The 18,187-nt window shown below is 36.3% G+C and overlaps 1 protein-coding gene across 2 annotated transcripts in view; it reads left to right on the top strand.

The window, feature by feature from the left end:
• PDE7A (phosphodiesterase 7A) overlaps nt 1-12,309 on the top strand; it is a gene marked incomplete at both ends in the record, with an annotated part of 95,022 nt that extends 82,713 nt beyond the window's left edge. For both annotated transcript variants that reach the window (XM_084229647.1, XM_084229648.1), the window contains 7 exons: nt 36-136; nt 2,608-2,739; nt 2,944-3,035; nt 4,850-4,994; nt 5,583-5,679; nt 8,369-8,449; nt 12,101-12,309. In XM_084229647.1, coding sequence (XP_084085773.1) covers nt 36-136; nt 2,608-2,739; nt 2,944-3,035; nt 4,850-4,994; nt 5,583-5,679; nt 8,369-8,449; nt 12,101-12,309 — 857 coding nt within the window. The remainder of the gene's footprint in view (nt 1-35; nt 137-2,607; nt 2,740-2,943; nt 3,036-4,849; nt 4,995-5,582; nt 5,680-8,368; nt 8,450-12,100) is intronic.
• Nucleotides 12,310-18,187: the final 5,878 nt, after the last annotated feature.

Raw genomic sequence — 18,187 nt, forward strand, 5'->3', positions numbered from 1 at the left:
TAATTAAATTTGGTGGTCTTTTTTATTTGATGCAGTTATGATTCAAGAAGATTACCACAGTCAAAACCCTTACCACAATGCAGTCCATGCTGCAGATGTTACTCAGGCCATGCACTGTTACTTAAAAGAACCTAAGGTAAGATGTTGACTTTCATAGAAAGTGAAAATCCTAAAAATATCCCTTTTACTAATTTTCAAATACTTTTCCTTTCATTGGTGATTTGATTCAAAAACTGAAGAATAAGATTTAGCTGGATCAAGTTTCTAAATCTGGCTATATTTCTAAGTACAGAAACTGGAGAATTGGAGTGACTGCTGAGAGAGAGGCTGGAAAAGTCCAAGCAAGTATCAGATCATACAAAAGCTCCAATTCTGTATTAAGACATTTGGTATTTACACTCAGCTCTGCATGAACTTCATGAGGGCAGGGACAGCATAATTCTGATTCAGTGTAAGAATAAGGAGCTATGGAGGTAGGCAAGAAGCCTTCTAAAACTATCCTGACTATGGTATAAAATGAAATCAGACAAGATCAGAAACAAAAGTACCTTACCTGTCTGAAAATTTTTGCAGTGCTCCATAAAAGAACATGATGGTCTGGACTAGGCATGTAGCCCTGGGGAAGGACATAAGTGAATTGTTTATAAGATCTCTTAGGAATTAGGATGAAAGAATAAAGGTGACTGAGTGCACTTGGGGGAATAAAATAGGAGAGGAGTCTATGGAGATTGGTTTGGGCAGTTGAGTAGAAAATGGAAGTCTTCCCTGAAAAAAGGAATGCAGAAAAAGGGGCAAGTTTTGGAAGTAAGATTGGAAGTACTGTAGATGATTTCCATTTTGGATATCTGGAACTAAGTATATTTGTGCAACACTGAAGTGGAGATCTCTCATAGAGAGCTGGATAAAAAATGTCTAAAGTGTAAGAGAGAAACTAGAATTAGAGATAGAGATTTGAGTATTTTGAAAAATTTAGTTGTTCCTTCTCCCTTCTATTTTTAGTGCTTAACTCTCTAGTTGGTTGATTGATGTCATTAACTTCTTTGATTAGTCTAATTCTAGATCTTTTTTTTAATCCCAGATTGACAGAAGTCTATTCTTCTAACACATATATTCTCTTTTAGTTATTAAAATATAACACTTTTCACATTACTGATAAGTTACACATTTATACTATATGTAATCAGGCCCTCTCAATTGTCTATCAGGAAGGGGAGGTTTTTTTACATGCAGGATGCTCTGTTTTGTTCATATTGATTAGTAACAAGTCCTTTTCAAGTCCTTAACTTCTTAAGTGCTTTTGTATATTACAAAAAGGAAGTAATTTTCCTCTTCATCTTTCCCCATTCATTGAGCTTCTCCACCTTCCAGTTACAGGTAATACAAAAATACACATTTTCTGTCCTCAGTTTGTTATCCAGCAGATTCAAGCCCCAGTGTTGTTTTTGTATTCAGATTGAGATGAACTTGCTATAGAGGGTGGAAAAAGATCTATTTTAGCACAGAAGGAAAATATTAAAATTTGAATCTATTTTTTTTTTCCTGGGCGGGGTAGGGGGGGTGCACTGTTTCTGGAAGTATTGCCACACCAGGTCGGTGCATTTACAGCTTTAATCTTTGAAATGAGTATTTCAAAGAAATTTATTTTGAAGGATTTTATCATGTGCAGTATCTGTTAGTATAGTATAATAATCTGTAAGTAAGTATACCTATATTTGGTGGGTTGTATTTCAAAAATTTTTTACTGCTAGGGCTCGTAAAATTTCAAGAGCATCACCCTATGTAAACCTAAATGAAAGTATCCTCTGCCAAGTATTATGTTGAAAATGTGAGTGCCGTAGAACATAACTCAGTCATTTGCCAGAAAGGGGCTGGGAAGTAAACAAGGGAAGAGGGGGAAGTCAGTGGAGTTGGGCCTTAGAAGAGAAGTTTGCCCAAAAATAGAGACAATGCATAAAAAGCAGGGAATTTATTCATTGATTGACATATTGTGTACATTATTTGGAATGTATCCTTGGGAGAGAATTTTTTTAAACACTTGATGTAGACTTCTCCATGATTTCTTAGCTGCTTCCTTAAATGTTAGGACCTCAGGAATCCATGTGATCCTAATTGAAATCCAGCCTCCAAATTATTGACCAGTAAACACCTCAGTCAGTCATAGGACTTCTTCTACCGTATTGTATACTTCAAAATCTGTTAAGAGGATAGTTCTTGTGTTAAAATATTCTTACAAACTCGTACATCTTCTGTTTGGGAGTGACTATAGTAATAAAAATATGCAAACCTGTATTTGTGTTTGTTATTTTAAAGTCATTACTTCTCAAAGAGAATGGTTTTATGCTTTAGCTGTCAGTTATTAAGCCATTTGAAATCAAGATGGTAAAGCAAACTCCATGTAGCTAGAGGCACTGTGATATTACTCTGTCTCCAGTGCTGTGACAAGCCCAGCACCTGGCAGGTATTTGGTGGCATTAATGAGGTGTTGCCTGAAGAACACAGAGTGGGAGGAGATTTGTGACACTACCATCTGGGACTAATTCAAAAATGTTGTAATGGTGCACAATTTATTTCAAATATATATGTAATTACTCTTTTGTCACACTTTAGCTTGCCAATTCTGTAACTCCTTGGGATGTCTTGCTGAGCTTAATTGCAGCTGCCACTCATGATCTGGACCATCCAGGTGTTAATCAACCTTTCCTTATTAAAACTAACCATTACTTGGCAACTTTATACAAGGTTAGTGCAATTTTATCATCAAAATTTAATATTATTTCATTCTAGAAAATGTTTCAGGTTTTAAAGGCATGAAAATAGTGATACTAACAAATTCTCAATGAATGCTAAAGTTTTAACCACATTAATATTACTTACAAATATTACTTTGCATATAGAAAGAGACTTACCATAAAATAACTCAGAAATGCCCCCCCTTTTTTGTAGAATACCTCAGTACTGGAAAATCACCACTGGAGATCTGCAGTGGGATTATTGAGAGAATCTGGTTTATTCTCACATATGCCATTAGAAAGCAGGTAGGTGGGGTTAAGGCAAATTTAATTGGTTATGAAATGAAGTTGACAAAGCAATTTTACAAAGTTTTTCAAATTATGTTACGTTATTGAGACTCCTACAATTTTCAATGTTTGTTAAATGTAATGGATAAAATATTTCACAAATCACTATCGAGAGCTTAGTAATTTAAACCTGTTGTATAATCAGCAATTTTTTAGTGAATTTTTATGATTTGAATGCTCTAGCATTTGTTCCATTGAGTTTACTGCTTATTTACATAAGTAAAAATTATGTATTTCCACTTTATGCTCAGCTGAGTTAAACCTTATATTCTAGGTATATATAAAGTGAACAAGAAAGTAGATATTTTGTATGATAAATAGATTCATTAACTTCTGTTTCAAAGAGTGTTCAAAATTGACAAGTCAAAAGAATGCCTTATATTCCCAATAGCATAGTCTTGAAGTCACAGGATAAAATAATGGATGGAAAGAATAAAAAATACAAATTTTTTAGAATAAATAATTTCATGTTAAGCAGACTACTTGAAAGCTTAATACAAAGCTTTGATGTCAATAAAATAAGCCCAGTGTGATGGCAGTTAACAAAATCTCACATCATTGCTCCACAAAGAAAGCTTTTAATAATGCCTCACTGCGAGAAGATGCACTTAAGAAAACTCTGCAACCACATGTAAAACATCTAAATCTGAAAAAACAGTGAGGCATAAAGCTATGTGTGGGTATTTAACATTATTAGTCTTTATTTTTCCTTTTTCATAATAAAACAGATTTTTAGCTTAAGTGTTTTGTGTAATGATCATAAGAAATTCCTGGACTTTATTTTTTAAAATCTTTATTCATTGATACCATTTGGAGTTACCAATACTTCTGGTAAGTAAAATTGCTTCTTGCTGTAGTACAAATACAAAAATTGCTTAAAGTATATTGTGTGTGTATGTGTGTGTATACACGCATATACATATATACATACATATATATAAATTATCCTGTTCTCAATTATGGCAGGTTAAAATGGTTTTTTGCTTCACTGTTGTCTTTTTATCATGTTTTGCATTTGATTATTAACCCTGTGGAATTCTCAGGTTTAATACAAATTACAAAAAACAAAGAATACTGTATGTAGGTAGTAACATAATAGCAATCTTTTATGTTTTCTTTGTTTAGGATTTGTTTTACCTAATATTCAATATTGTAAGCCTTTCCATCACAGCTTTTTACTGACCATTACACAAAGATTTTGTTTGCAGTTGCTCATTGAAACAAAAAGGAAGGAATTATTTTTAAGTTTATATCTTGTTATTTGACATTTAAGTGAATTTTTAAAAGGATGAAAAAAGTATTATTTGTGTTAATGTTACCTTTACATTTTCAGAAGATTTGGATATTCCTGCATTTGAACTTGAAAATACAGTTGTATCTAAATTTTATTAGTTTGGTAGAATTTCATCAGGTATCTTAGTCAGAGTCTAAAGAAGTCAAATGTTGAATGGACTATTTGTACATTTGCCTTTCACATCTCAAGCACCAGAAACGTTGTTTACACACTGCAGATCCCAGCAAGATAACATATTGATCTTCAATGATTTTCTAAAAGCAAATAATTCTTCCTTGACTGGCAAAATAAAGCATTTTGGGGGGAATGTTTGTATATTGGTACTTTCTTATAAACTGTTGGTTTTAGTTCAGTAGTTTTTAGTTAAGCAATGAGACTATCTTAAGGCTCTTGTGAGCATTAAGTGGAAGAAAAAAAATAAGACATAACAATTTAACTGAAAATCTCGTATATTCTCTTTTTATTTCTCTAATTCCAGGCAACAAATGGAGACTCAGATAGGTGCTTTGATATTAGCCACAGACATTAGTCGTCAAAATGAGTATCTGTCATTGTTTCGGACCCATTTGGATAGAGGTGACTTACATCTAGAAGATGCCAGGCATCGGCATTTGGTTTTACAGGTAAAATGAAGCTTGGACGATTGTACTTCTAGGTAAATCATAGGATAATTAATAGAAAAAGGAAATTTTCTATTGTAATTATCAAAGCAGTTAAGTCTTGAGGGAAAGCTGTGGAGTTTCTTTCCATCAGTTAAACACTCTCAGAAAGTGATCAATGGCAAATCTACAGCCTAGGAAAACACCATTGCTCTTCTGTTTTTTATACTTGAGATTTCTGACAGAAAACAGTTTTTGCAAGGGTACCAGTCAGCAAACAGCATTTTATTTTAATAAGTCCTCACACCAAAAAAAATGAGGGACAGAATTGAGTAAGTTATTCTTTTATGGTTAATTTAGCCTTGGCTCTTTGCTATTATCACACATGTATAATTCAGTTAGTCTTCCAACCTCTTCATCAACATTTCTACAAATACCATTGGTAGATCTAGTAGCATCAAAAAATTAATATAAAAGACAAATAGTTTCTGTTGCAATATTTTCTTCCTCTTTTTAAGATGTTCTTTCTCCCATTATTTGAGTATTTGTAAACCCTGTGTATTAAGATCTTACTTTTTTTCCTTAAAACAATTTTAATCTGTTGTTTACTAGATGGCTTTAAAATGTGCTGATATTTGTAACCCATGTCGGACCTGGGAATTAAGCAAGCAGTGGAGTGAAAAGGTAACAGAGGAATTCTTCCATCAAGGCAAGTTACAGTATTCAGTGATCATCTGTTCAGTTCATTTTTTATTATCACATATAAAAAGAACTTAGTCATTTGTAGGAACCTACCAGTAGATGCTCAATTTTCAGTGACAGTTCAGAGTAGATATACATGTTACCATAATGTGCAAACTGAGCATCTGTTTTAATGATAAGCAATTATCTTTTGAAATGATCATATGCATCTAGGCATTTATGTGTAGACAGATAAAGGCAGGAGATTCTGCTGTACAGAGAGATTATTCTGACCTTACCACATCCTTTGTTACATGTGGATGACATGGCCATACTAATATGTAAGACATTTTTTATTGAGCTGTAATTGACATTAAATTAGCTCCATGTGTATAACAAAGTGATTTGATACTTGTATTGATAGATTATGAAATGATCATAAGAATAAGTGTTGTTGGTATGTCACCTCATGTGGTTACAATATTTTTGTGTGTCGAGTACTTTTAAGGTTTATTCTACTAGCAACTTACTATATTATTAACTGTTATCATTATGTTATATGTTAAACCCCCAGGACTTATTTTATAACTGGAAGTTTGTATCTTTTGACCACCTTCATCCAAGTCACACACCTCTCAGCTCCTACCTCTGGCAGCCATCAGTTGTTCTCTTTATCTATGTGTTTTTGTGTTTGTGTCGTTTTAGATTCCACAGAGAGTGATAATACAGTATTTGTCTTTTCTGTTAGATTATTTCCCTTACCGTGATGCCATTGAGTTCCATCCATGTTGTCACAAATGGCAATGCTTTTTTTTTGTTATTATTTGGGGCTTAATAAATCCCACTCCCTGCCCCTTTTTGTGTGTACATGTTTTTTATTCCATTCACCCATCAATGGACCCTAGGTTCTTTCTATATATAGTCTGTTGTAAACAACACTGCTATAAACATGAGGCTACAATATGTCTTTTGAAATTAGAAATTTTTCATTTTCTTTGGGTAAATACCCAGAAGTAGAATTGTTAGATCATATGGTAGTTCTTTTTATTTTTTCACTTTAAGAGGACTCTTCATATTGTTTTCCTGTAGAGGCTGCAATAATTTACAGTCCTGCCAGCAGTGCACAAGTTTCCCTTTTTTCTCATCCTCACCAACATAGGTTGTCTTTAATAATAGTCGTTCCAAGGGGCCTCCCTGGTGGCGCAGGGACACGGCCTATAGGGCTGTCCACAGCCACTGCAGCGCCAGTTCGATCCCTGGCCAGGGAGCTGCCCAAATGGCACAGCAGACCTCTCCTGGCTCGCCTGCTGCTCCCCTCGGCAGTGTGTTTCGGGCAATCTGCCTGTTCTGTTCCCCGCTCTGTCTCTGGTGAATCCTCTCACCTCCACACACACACACCTCTGGCTTGCACCCCAATTCTTGTATGCATAAATAAATAGATCTTAAAAAAAAATCGTTCCAGGGCCTCCCCGGTGGCGCAGCGGTTGAGCGCTGGGTTGCAAAGCTGCCGGCAGCCTCTGCAGTGCCGCTTTGATCCCCCACAACCGGGGAGGGTCCCACATGGCGCGCAGACCTCTCCTGCCGCCCACTGCTCCCCTCAGCAGTGTACTTTGAGCCTTCTGCCTGTACCCAGTGCTTGTATAAATAAATAAATAAATAAATAAATAAATAAATAAATAAATAAATAAATAAATAAATAAATCTTTAAAAAAAAAATTGTTCCAATAGGTGTGAGGTGCTACCTCATTATGGTTTTAATATACCCTCTCTGATGATTTAATATACCCTCTCTGATGATTGGTGATTGGAGCATCTTTTCATGCACCTATTGGCCATCTGTATGTCTTCAGAAAACTGTTCAGATTCTCTACTTTTTAATTAGACTTTTTTTTCTTTTGCTATTGCTATTGAGTTGTATGAATTCTTTATATATTTGGGACTCTAACATAAGATACATGGTGTGCAAATATTTTCCCATTTAGTAGGTTGCCCTTTCATTTCTCTTGATTTCCTTTGCTGTGCAGATACATTTTAGTTTGATGTAATCTCATTTGTTTATTTTTGCTTTTGTTGCCTTTGCTTTTGGTGTGCGATCCAAAAATATCACCAAGAACCACAAAAGGAGCTTAACTGCCTTTTTTTTTTTTTTTTTGAACTTTCATAGTTTCAGGTCTTATGGTCAAGTATTTAATCCATTTTGAATTTGAGTTAATATTTGTGTATAGTGTAAGATACTGGACCAGTTTTGTTCTTTTGCATGTGGTGTCTACTTTTCCCAACACTATTTATTGAAGAGATTGTCCCTTCCCTGTTGATTTTTGGCTCCTAGTAAGACTTTGTGTGTGTGTGTGTGTGTGTGTGTGTGTGTGTGTGTGTGTGTGTGTGTTTTAAAGCTAGGAACCAAGGATCTTCATTTCATGTATACTTTCTTTTTAGAACTATAATTTATAAATTAAGATGCTGATAGAATTAGTCTTAGGGTTGCACTGAGTAAAGGTTTTCTCCTTCCATTTTAAATAGGATATCAAGTTGGCAACCTTCGATTTGTGAATAGCTTAAAACTTTAAGACTTTACTTAGATACTCTCTTCTCATGAGGATTAAGTTTGCTATGTTTTTCCTAAGGAACTTACAGGTAACGTGAAGACTTTAATTATGGATTTAACCAATAGGTATGTTCCACATTAATAGTTTTTTCTCATTTTAAAAATTTTCTAGGAGATATAGAAAAAAAGTATCACTTGGGTGTGAGTCCACTTTGTGATCGTCAGACTGAATCTATCGCCAACATCCAGATTGGTAACTATACATAATTAGATACAGCTGGTTAGAAGAAATGGTATTACCTTTTACTATACTTACTGTTAGGTATTTATTTTTTCTTGTTGTTGTAAGTGAAATCATTTTTTAAAAATTGTATGTCCTCTTTGTTAAAAAAGAAAAAGAGAAGAACAGTGTTAGGTATAACTGGCTGGAAGGATGGTGTTAGGTGTAGCTGGTTACAAAACTGCTGCTGATTTAAATTTTGTCTAAAAGATATACTTTTGAAATATGAAACACTAAAATTATACTTATTTCTATTTCTATTTTTAAATAATTTAGGAAATTACCCTTAATATTTTTGTTATTTATAACTTACTCTGATTTGATCTTTGATGATGAAAAGTGTTATTTTACAGAGCGGGTAGCAGTAACTTCTATCCTAAACCTGCATAATTCCGGGCTTGTCTTTTTAAAATGGAAAAAGAAGACCACTGAGTATGATTATAATGTAAAGACCAGTTTTCACTACTGCTTACCTTTGTTTTCACTGCCTATTTTAATTCTTCAGGTTTCTCCAGGCCTCTCATAATGTCACAAATTATCTTTTCAGTCTTCTCCCCTACAGCTCCCTCATTTCCTGTAGCAACCAGGACTCTTCATTGTTCCCCCATTAATGTACCTTCACTTTGTGTCTTGCCAGTCCTTCTCATCTGCCTAACAGATTCCTTTTTCATAAAGATCCAGTTCAAATGACAACTCTTCCAGAAGCCACTTTCCACTCTCTCCAGGCAGAATTAGTCACTCATTTTCCATCCTTCCAAAGTATTAGTTATATGTCGCTCATAGCTCCCTGTTCCTTAGCTTGCCTTTAGTTGTATATTCCTTGAGGCTTAGCACTGCAGCTAGAAGCAAGATGCACTTGAGAATTATTTAGTGGACAAACCATATCTCTAGCATAACAAAATATACTATGATTGAAGTATGGACAGCTTGTTGTAGAAGAGAATAGGACAGATCAACTAGGATTGAGTATGGTAGTTCAGAGTGTAAAGTAGGGGGACCCAAACAGTGGGTGGGATGGGTGGTGGAGTCAGGAAGGTATTGATGGATGAAATTAATTTTGGCAGCTGGTGTTTAGTACTGCCTTTGAGGATTTGGTTGAATATAGAGAAATGTGTATACTGACTTCAGAGAGAGTTGCTGGAGATTCAGAAAATAGTACATGACTGTGACATCATACTCTGAAATGAGCACTGTGCTGTGGGGTCAGAAAATTAGAAATAAAGTTCTTACACTGTAAGCATGCAAAGGATGGCCGTATGAAAGATAGTGGCTAGTAAATGATTTTTACTAGGAACGCTGAGCAGAAGGGGTGTTTTTATAGAGAGGGTGGGATAATAAGACAGTTAACAAGTAGAACTGCTTAGCTCCAGTTCGCAAGTAGAATAATACATGCAAAAGAATAAGTGAAAAGTGGGCAAAAGGGAATTGAATTGAAGATAGGTGAATGGGTAGTAGACTCACTAGCTACTTTAAATGTCTTTTTGCCTGAGTATAGATTAATGAGAACTTGCAAATGAGCTTTTTAAAAGTTATAACTTTTTTTGAAATTTTTAAAATGGAAAAGAAGCTAGGTCTCTTAAACTGTTTATTTCAATCTGTAGATCTTGTCAGTGTTGGACAGTTCTAGAATGAATTATCAGAGGGACCAGGAAGAGGTAAATGATAACAGTTGATGTTTACTGACTCCTCACAAAACCCTAGGAGACTACTTGGATCCTCTCTTTCGGATAGCTGCCCAGCTTTTAGTTAGTAGGTGTTTGTTTGCCCTTCTAACTTCAAATCCCAGGTAAAGTGGAGCTTGGAAAGATTCTATTTCTAGGGTAAATCATATGATTATTAAAATAAATACTAAACAGTGATTGCATGGAGCCAGCAGAGGGTCAGTAGTAGAAGCTATGTTTAATTAATACAATTTCCTTTGATAAGAATACTAGTTCTGTGGGACACTGAACAAGAAAATATTGGGAATTAAATAATAGTGAGGCTTTTGACAAGGCATGGTGTAGTATCTGGATGAGGTAGCGAGATTTGTGGGCTCTACTGTATTTCAGTGGATTCATAAGTTGTTAGTAGAGGGTGAATATGGTCCTGCCCTCCCAGAGGATACTGTATGGCTGTGTCCATTGCCTACTTGTTATCTGACACTTAGAACTAAAAGAGATTTTAGGGTAGCATAGAGCCATAGTGACAGCTAATTCGTGTAATAGTAGGGTCAGGATTCCAAAAGCTCTCAACAGTGGGGTAGAATCAAGTAAGATGAATCATGTGAAACCTATGATAATAAGGATCTGCATTGGGGTATAAAATTCCAGCTGCTCCTGTGATTCATAGGAAAGACAGGCCTTCAGGTGCCTAGTTCAAGCTGACACAGTGGTGTGAGCACAACTGCCAAATAGCCGTTCTGTTGTTCAGCTGCAGTGGTAACATTTTTCTGTTTGTCAGCTCTTTCTCCTCACTAGCATGTTGCTCCTTGAGGGCAGGTCTTGTCTGTGTTGTTCACTGCTGTATCCCTAACCACCCAAATGCAGTGCCTGGCATACAGTAGCTTCTCAGTTAATTTATGTGGAGCAAATGGAAAAAGTGAAAGAAAGGCTTATTGCCAATGCCATAATTCATATTCTCAGTAAACTTCAACCATCAGACTATGATTTTTTTTCTAATTAAAAGTAGTGGGTGCCTAATTATTTTAAGTGAGGTTTTGTTTTGTTTTTTTTTTTTTTCCACTAAATGGAACCTATATCCTATGTGGCTCATGTGGTCTTTTGCTGCAAAGAAAAAAGTTTTGGAGAGATGAAGAAAATTTAAAAACTGTTATACTAGCATTAAGAGTATTTATTATGCATTTTCCCTGTCCTTAACAGACCAAAATTTCAGGAATATATGTTTTTCCTAGTACATGATATGATTTGATTGACAAGATAATTTATTGTGGTCTTTTTTTTTTTTTTACCCCATGTAAGATACTGTGTAGTATTAAATCAGTGATTGTGCACAAGTTCTGTGTAGACAACTCTGATATTACCCACTTTCCTTCTCTGCATAAACTAAAAATCAATTACATAAGCTGTTTATGAAGTAGGACGCTGGTACTCTTGTGGCGTTCACTTTAATTGTTCTTTTTAGACTCAATTTTTGTCATGAGTTTTGGTTTACATATTCTGAGTTAAATCAGATGGTCAATTGTAATCGTAGCTTGGCATGAAGAGTGCCGTCCTGGAGGCGCTGAGACAGTAAACCACCAGCTCCACTTCACTGCCTTCCTGAGGAAACCTCCTCTTAGCCTCAGCTGTGCGGAACAGAATTTTGCTCTGTCCTGCTGTCCTCTAAGAGTTACTGTTGCCACTGCATGTTTACTAAAGTAAAAGGATGTTCTTATGCAACTGAGAGGAATCATCTGAAAAGATTTGTTATATTTGTCAGTTCATCTTAAAAGTGCCATTGAGTTATCTAATAGATTCTTCAGATACTTGAGTTTATAAGCACAAGTTACACACCTACTAGAATGTTTTGAGAACTAAAACTTGGGTAATATACAAATAGCATATTTGAGAGTATACCCTCTGTAGATGTTTTAAAGTTTCAGAACATATATTAAAGCCTTTCTCTTTCTCTTTTTTCCTCAAGGTTTTATGACTTATCTAGTGGAGCCTCTGTTCACAGAATGGGCCAGGTTTTCCAATACCAGGTTGTCCCAGACAATGCTTGGACATGTGGGGCTGAATAAAGCCAGTTGGAAGGGACTGCAGAGAGAACAGTCCAGCAGTGAGGACACTGATGCTGCATTTGAGGAGTTGAACTCACAATTATTACCTCAGGAAAATCGGTTATCATAAGCCCTGAATCAGTGGGACAGGCTGCCTCCTGGAGGTTTTTAGAAATGTGAAGTGGGGTCTTGAGGTGAGACAACTTACTCTTGACTGCCAAGGTTTCCAAGTGAATGATGCCAGCATTATTTATTTCCAAGATTTCCTCTGTTGGATCATTTGAACCCACTTTTTAATTATAAGACCTGAACATAGAGCAATATGCATTTGGCTTTTGTGTGAAACCTTGAATATGCAAACCCCAGCATGAGAGGATCTGAAAGGAGTAACAAAGGAAGTTTTGCAGTGTGCCACATGTTTTCCGAAGCATTTACTCTTCAAACCATGAAACTTGAACTGAATCTTTCAGCAGAAATCTCTTGGAATTAAACCAGTCTGATGCAACAATGTGTATCTGTACCTTCCACTAAGTTCTCTCTGAGACAATGGAAATGTGAAGTGCCCAGCCTCTGCTGCCTCTGGCAAGACTCAATGTTTACAAATCAACTCTGAAATATTGGTTCTAACTTTGCCTTGGAGCATGATTGTGAAGGAACCACTAAGAAACTTAAAGATCAAACCTTAAACTGCAGCTCTTTCCCCTGGTTTGCCTTTTTTCTTCTTTGGATGCCACCAAAGCCTCCCATTTGCTATAGTTTTCTTTTGTGCACTGGAAGCTGAGCATTTGTCATAAAGTACCGCCAAGCTTTCGTTCCAGTGCTGCTTGGCAGTGCAACTTTTTTTAACTCTTGGTTTTTAATTTGGGGTGGGCGGGGAAGAACACCAGTGTCCTAGCTGTATTATGATTCTGCAGTGAAGACATTGCATGTTGTTTTCACTACTGTACACTTGACCTGCACATGCAAGAAAAGGTGGAATGTTTAAAACACCATAATCAGCTCAGGGTATTTGCCAGTCTGAAATAAAGTGGGATGGGGAAGTGTGTCCTTCAGAGCAAGGGTACTAAAGTCCCCTTCGCTGCAGTGAGTGAGAGGTATGTTGTGTGTGAACGTATGGACGTGTGTTTGCGTGCATGTCTGTGCATGTATGACTGCATGTGTTCTATTTATCCATGTGGGAAAGGATTTGAAACGTAAGCTTTTATTTATTATTTTAGAATGTGACATGAGCAGCCACACTTGGGGGAGGGGAAAGTAGGTAAGCTGTACGAGATTGCTCCAGTTGCCTTAAACTATGCACAAAGCTAAATGACCAAACTTCTTGTTTTGCTTTGAAAAAAAGTGCATTGTTTTCTTGTCCCTCCCTTTGATGAAACGTTAGCCTTTGATGGGCCTTTTGATGTGAACAGATGTTTTCTAGGACAAAAATCTAAGGACTAATTTTAAACTTAAAACATTCCACTTTTGTAATTTGTTTCAAATTGTTTCATGTGTAGTAAGCACAACTGTAATCTAGTTTTAAGAGAAACCGGTGCTTTCTTTTAGTTCAATTGTATTTCCCTTGTTACTGTAAAAGACTGTTTATTAATTATGTTTACAGTTTGTTGCAACAGCCATTTTCTTGGGAGAAAGCTTGAGTGTAAAGCCATTTGTAAAAGGCTTTGCCATACTCACTTTAATATGTGCCTGTTGCTGTTAACTTTTGATGAATAAAAAAACTATCTTTTCACATTTTTATCTTTGATATTGACCTCATAACTCAATCCTTTGGAAGTCATAGTGGTAAGTTAGTAAGAAATCAAAAATTTGCTTCTTGGCTCTAGCATTCATTCACCAGATATTTGTTCAGGCAGAGCTGTGTGCAGGCAGTCCCCTGGGGGCATCGTTCTCTGTACCTCATGATGAGCAAGCTGAGGCTTGGGTTACGTGGTTTGCTCAGAATCCTAAGAGAGGTCAGCTGTGGGCTCAGGCCTTTGACTCCATAGCTTTTTGTTCCCACACTGATGCCTAAAACATCACCTTTTGCAAGTATAAAATACTAGTTGTATTGGCCTTTTTAAAGTAATAAATGGCCACTTAATTCTACTTCATGTAAGGCAGGTACCACTGGGCCTCGTGTATCTTCTCAAGTACAATTCATTAGAACACTCAAATCATGTCACTATTTGCATAGGAGAGTGATGTCCAATTGAAATATAAGTGTTTTTCCATTTTCTAGTAGCCACACTAAGAAAGAAAAGACGGAATTGTAATAACATTCCAATGTTTCTTCAATGTGTCATCATAAGAAGATAACATTGAAATATTTTATATAGTCTTTTCTTTTTTGGCACAAAGTCTTTGGAATCCAGTGTGTATTTTCCACTCTCAGCGCATCTCAATTCGTACTAGCCGGGGTCAAGTGCTCAATGTCCACCAAGGCTAGTGGCTGCCGTGTTAGCGTGGGGACGAAGTCTGATGGTAGCAGGCCAAGTGTTACGTGGGGAAGGTCAAATGGCCACTTACATGAGGCTATCACCGAGGCAATCTGATGCATCCAGAGTGATAAGGGTCTTTACAAGCTCCCAGACGGAGTATGTCAGCATATGGAGGATGGCATTATCTCATAGCAAGTTCACAGTAACTGATGTTTTTAAAGTGTTAATATTGTAATCTACAATGAGAAATGTAACTATCAATCATTTTCTCCCTTTAGGCAAATCTTCTTGGGAAGCCAAATTTTGATCAGCCGGTTACTTGGTGAGCATGGATTTTGAGCAAGGGAAGCAAGTTGCCTCATGCATTCATCTCCCTATATACCTGCTGATACTCATGTTTGTGGACCCAGGGTTTCTTCTTCCCCTGGACGATGCTAGAGATTCTCTGCCAGTAGTTGCTTCTCCACATCAGCTTCTGATTGGCACATCGGGCAGCAAAGTCAGTACTTTCAGCCTGGTCTCAGGTTAGCCTGCATGGGCTCCATCTGCCTGTGATTGCTTCTGCTCTGATCCAGAATACAATTCTGATTGCTTGATACTCAAAGGATTATCTAAGTTCCACTTTCTCAGGGGGACCCCCTCAGTGTTGCTCCCATTTCCTTCCTTTAAATAATAAACCCATCGAAAAGTTCTTTATGTGGGAATCACCTTCTCTAGCCCGGTTTCTTAATTAATACAGATAGTCCTTTGACTAATGATTTTTAAAAAATTGGAGTGGACAAATCAGTGATTTAGAAGTTCACATTTGAAATAAGTAATATTATGGAACATGAATTTTAACAGGGAATTTCAAAGAATTGTTGAGCATTTAGCTATTCTTGGGGGCACTACGCCTTAACACTTCTGTGTGAGGGCCTCTCTTTTGTTCTGATAATAATGGCCCTTGGGGAGAAAATTTAGGCAAGGCTTAGCTTAACAGAAATAATCTGGTTCCTGGTCAGTATTTATACTCTGTAAATGTAATGGTTTATAATTACATTTTATGTCTTTTGCAAACCTGGGAAATATATTTGTACCTGAGGTACAGGCTAGAGGTGCTAGTAATAACTTGAAGATTCTTATAATGGTCTTTTTCCAAAATGTTTCCTTGGCTCTTAAAGCTTTCAATATTCTTAAAACGTTACAACTTTCACTTCAGAGGTTTCCAATGTTTTCATGTATACCTTTTTTATTGTGTAAATATTTTGATTAAATCCCCTCCCAGTCAGTACCTTTTGCTTGGGAAAATACACAATGACTGATAGCCGATATGAATTTAGTAATGTTTAAAAATAAATGTGTATTTTGATCACCACAGAATTAGCATACCTTTGAAACCTACTTGTACATTTATATATAAGACAGTATGAGCCAGTCCCAGCTTGCTAAGGATCTGCAGACAACCTGTGTCTTTTGGAAGGCCCTCAAAGGTTCATGGTCTGTAGATGGAATGACCTCTACTTGGAGGTGAGCCTGTTGGGGGTGGGGGGGGCGGGGAGGAACACACAGCATGTCTCTTTTATCTTGTTTCCTGTGCTCTGGCAAGTGTAAATTGGGCCATCAATAAATGTTTATTGAATTTAGTATTCATGTTTCCTTTTAGCCATCAGTCTGCCATTAACAAATTTTATTGACTTTTGTCTATGCTGAAGTCACATGGCAAGCAATAGCTGAGCGCCTGCTTTATGCAGAGCACCTGACCTGGATATAATAAAGGGATATTAAAGTTACAAAATATTGACTCAACATGTTTGGACAACAAAATGTGTGAAGTGTTACACAGCAAATTTCTGTATTGTACAAAATGAATGCAAAGTAATGGGGTATTTAGAATAGTTTGGTTAATGATAAAAATGACACCATTTATAGTAAATGTTTTTAACACCCACAACTGATAAGATCACTTACAAATTTGATTCTAAAATAATCTGGTGAAATAATTTTTTTTGATCATAAAATTTTTTCTTTCACACCTGCATTTTCTAAGTCATCTTGAAACCTAATCTGAAATCTGTTAAAATGGTGGGGGAAAGAAATACACCCCCATTTTTAATGTTAGATTTCTTTTGGATGTGATTTAAAAATGAAGCACAGCAACTTTACTGATCTATTGTAACTTCCTCCTAGTCTTGTCAATAACCTTTAAGAATTTCATAGTGTATTACATTTATTTGAGCGTATGTTTTGAAGTGTTTCTAGAAATAATCAAGAGGCTGCATGATACTTTTTAAAAAATAAACTTTTATAGAGGTAACGTATTTCAGGATTACACTGATGTCTGTATACACTACATCGTGATCAATGAAAGTTTAGTTTCCATCCAACTATTATATAATTTACCCCCCCCCCTCCCGCCCCCTTTACCCGTTTTACCCACCCTCCATAATCCTTTCCTTTCAGGAACGACCATTCTATTGTCATCAGCTGCTTTTGTATTATCTTCCACATAGGGAAGGAATTATATGGTATTTGTCTTTCTCCATCTGATTTACCTTTTTTGATAATAGCTGTTCTCCTAGATGTGGGGCCATAGCTCATTGTCGTTTTTGATTTGCATTTCTTTAATAAGTGAATATCTTTTTGTACACCTGTTGGCCATATGTAGGTCTTGGAGAGATCTCTTTTCAAAACTCTAGCGATTTTTAAATCAGGTTCTTTTTGTTGGTGATTTCTGTGCATGCTTTATATTTTAGATATTATTGTCAGATGTATGATTTGCAAATACTTTCTCCCATTGAGTAGGCTGCCTTTTCTTTTTGATGATGGTTCTTTCCACTGTGCAGCTTTTTAATTTAATGTAGTCCCATTTATTTTTGCATTTGTTCCCACTGTTGCTGGGATTGAATCTACAAAGACATTAGTAAGGTTGATGTCAAGGAGCTTATTACTGCCTGTGTTTTCTTATGGTTTCATGTCTTATATTTAAATCTTTAATCCATTTTTTTAAAGATTTATTTATTTTTATACAAGAATTAGGGTACAGGCCAGAGATGTGGCGGAGAGAGGATTCACCAAAGACAGAGTGGGGAAACAGAACAGGCAGACGGACCGATGTACACTGCTGAGGGGAGCAGTGGGCGAGACAGGAGAGGTCTGTCCCGCCATGTGGGTTTCTCCCTGGCCGGCCGGGAATCAAACGCGTGCCGCAGTGGCTGCAGATTGCTTCATAGGTTGCATCTTAACCCCTGCACCATCAGGGAGGCCCCTTTAATCCATTTTTAATTAACTTTTGTGTGGTGTACAAGAGTGGTCCAGTTTTCCCAACACCACTTATTAAAGAGAATTTCCCCATTGTATATTTTTGTCTTCTGTCATAAATTGTCTATAAACATGTGGTTTTATTTCTGAGCTGTCAGCTCTATTCCATTGATCTTTATGTCTGGTTTTATTCCAGTGCTATACTCTTTTGACTCTAGTTATGTCATATAAAGTCAGAGGATGACACTCGTTTTTTCCACAGTATTGCTTTGGTTATTTGGGGTGTTTTGTAGTTCCATGAAAGTTTTAGTATTTGTTTTTTTTTTTTTTGTGGAAAATGTCATTGAGATTTTG

Source organism: Talpa europaea (genome assembly GCF_964194135.1).
Source record: "Talpa europaea genome assembly, chromosome: 3".
Classification (NCBI taxonomy): domain Eukaryota; kingdom Metazoa; phylum Chordata; class Mammalia; order Eulipotyphla; family Talpidae; genus Talpa; species Talpa europaea.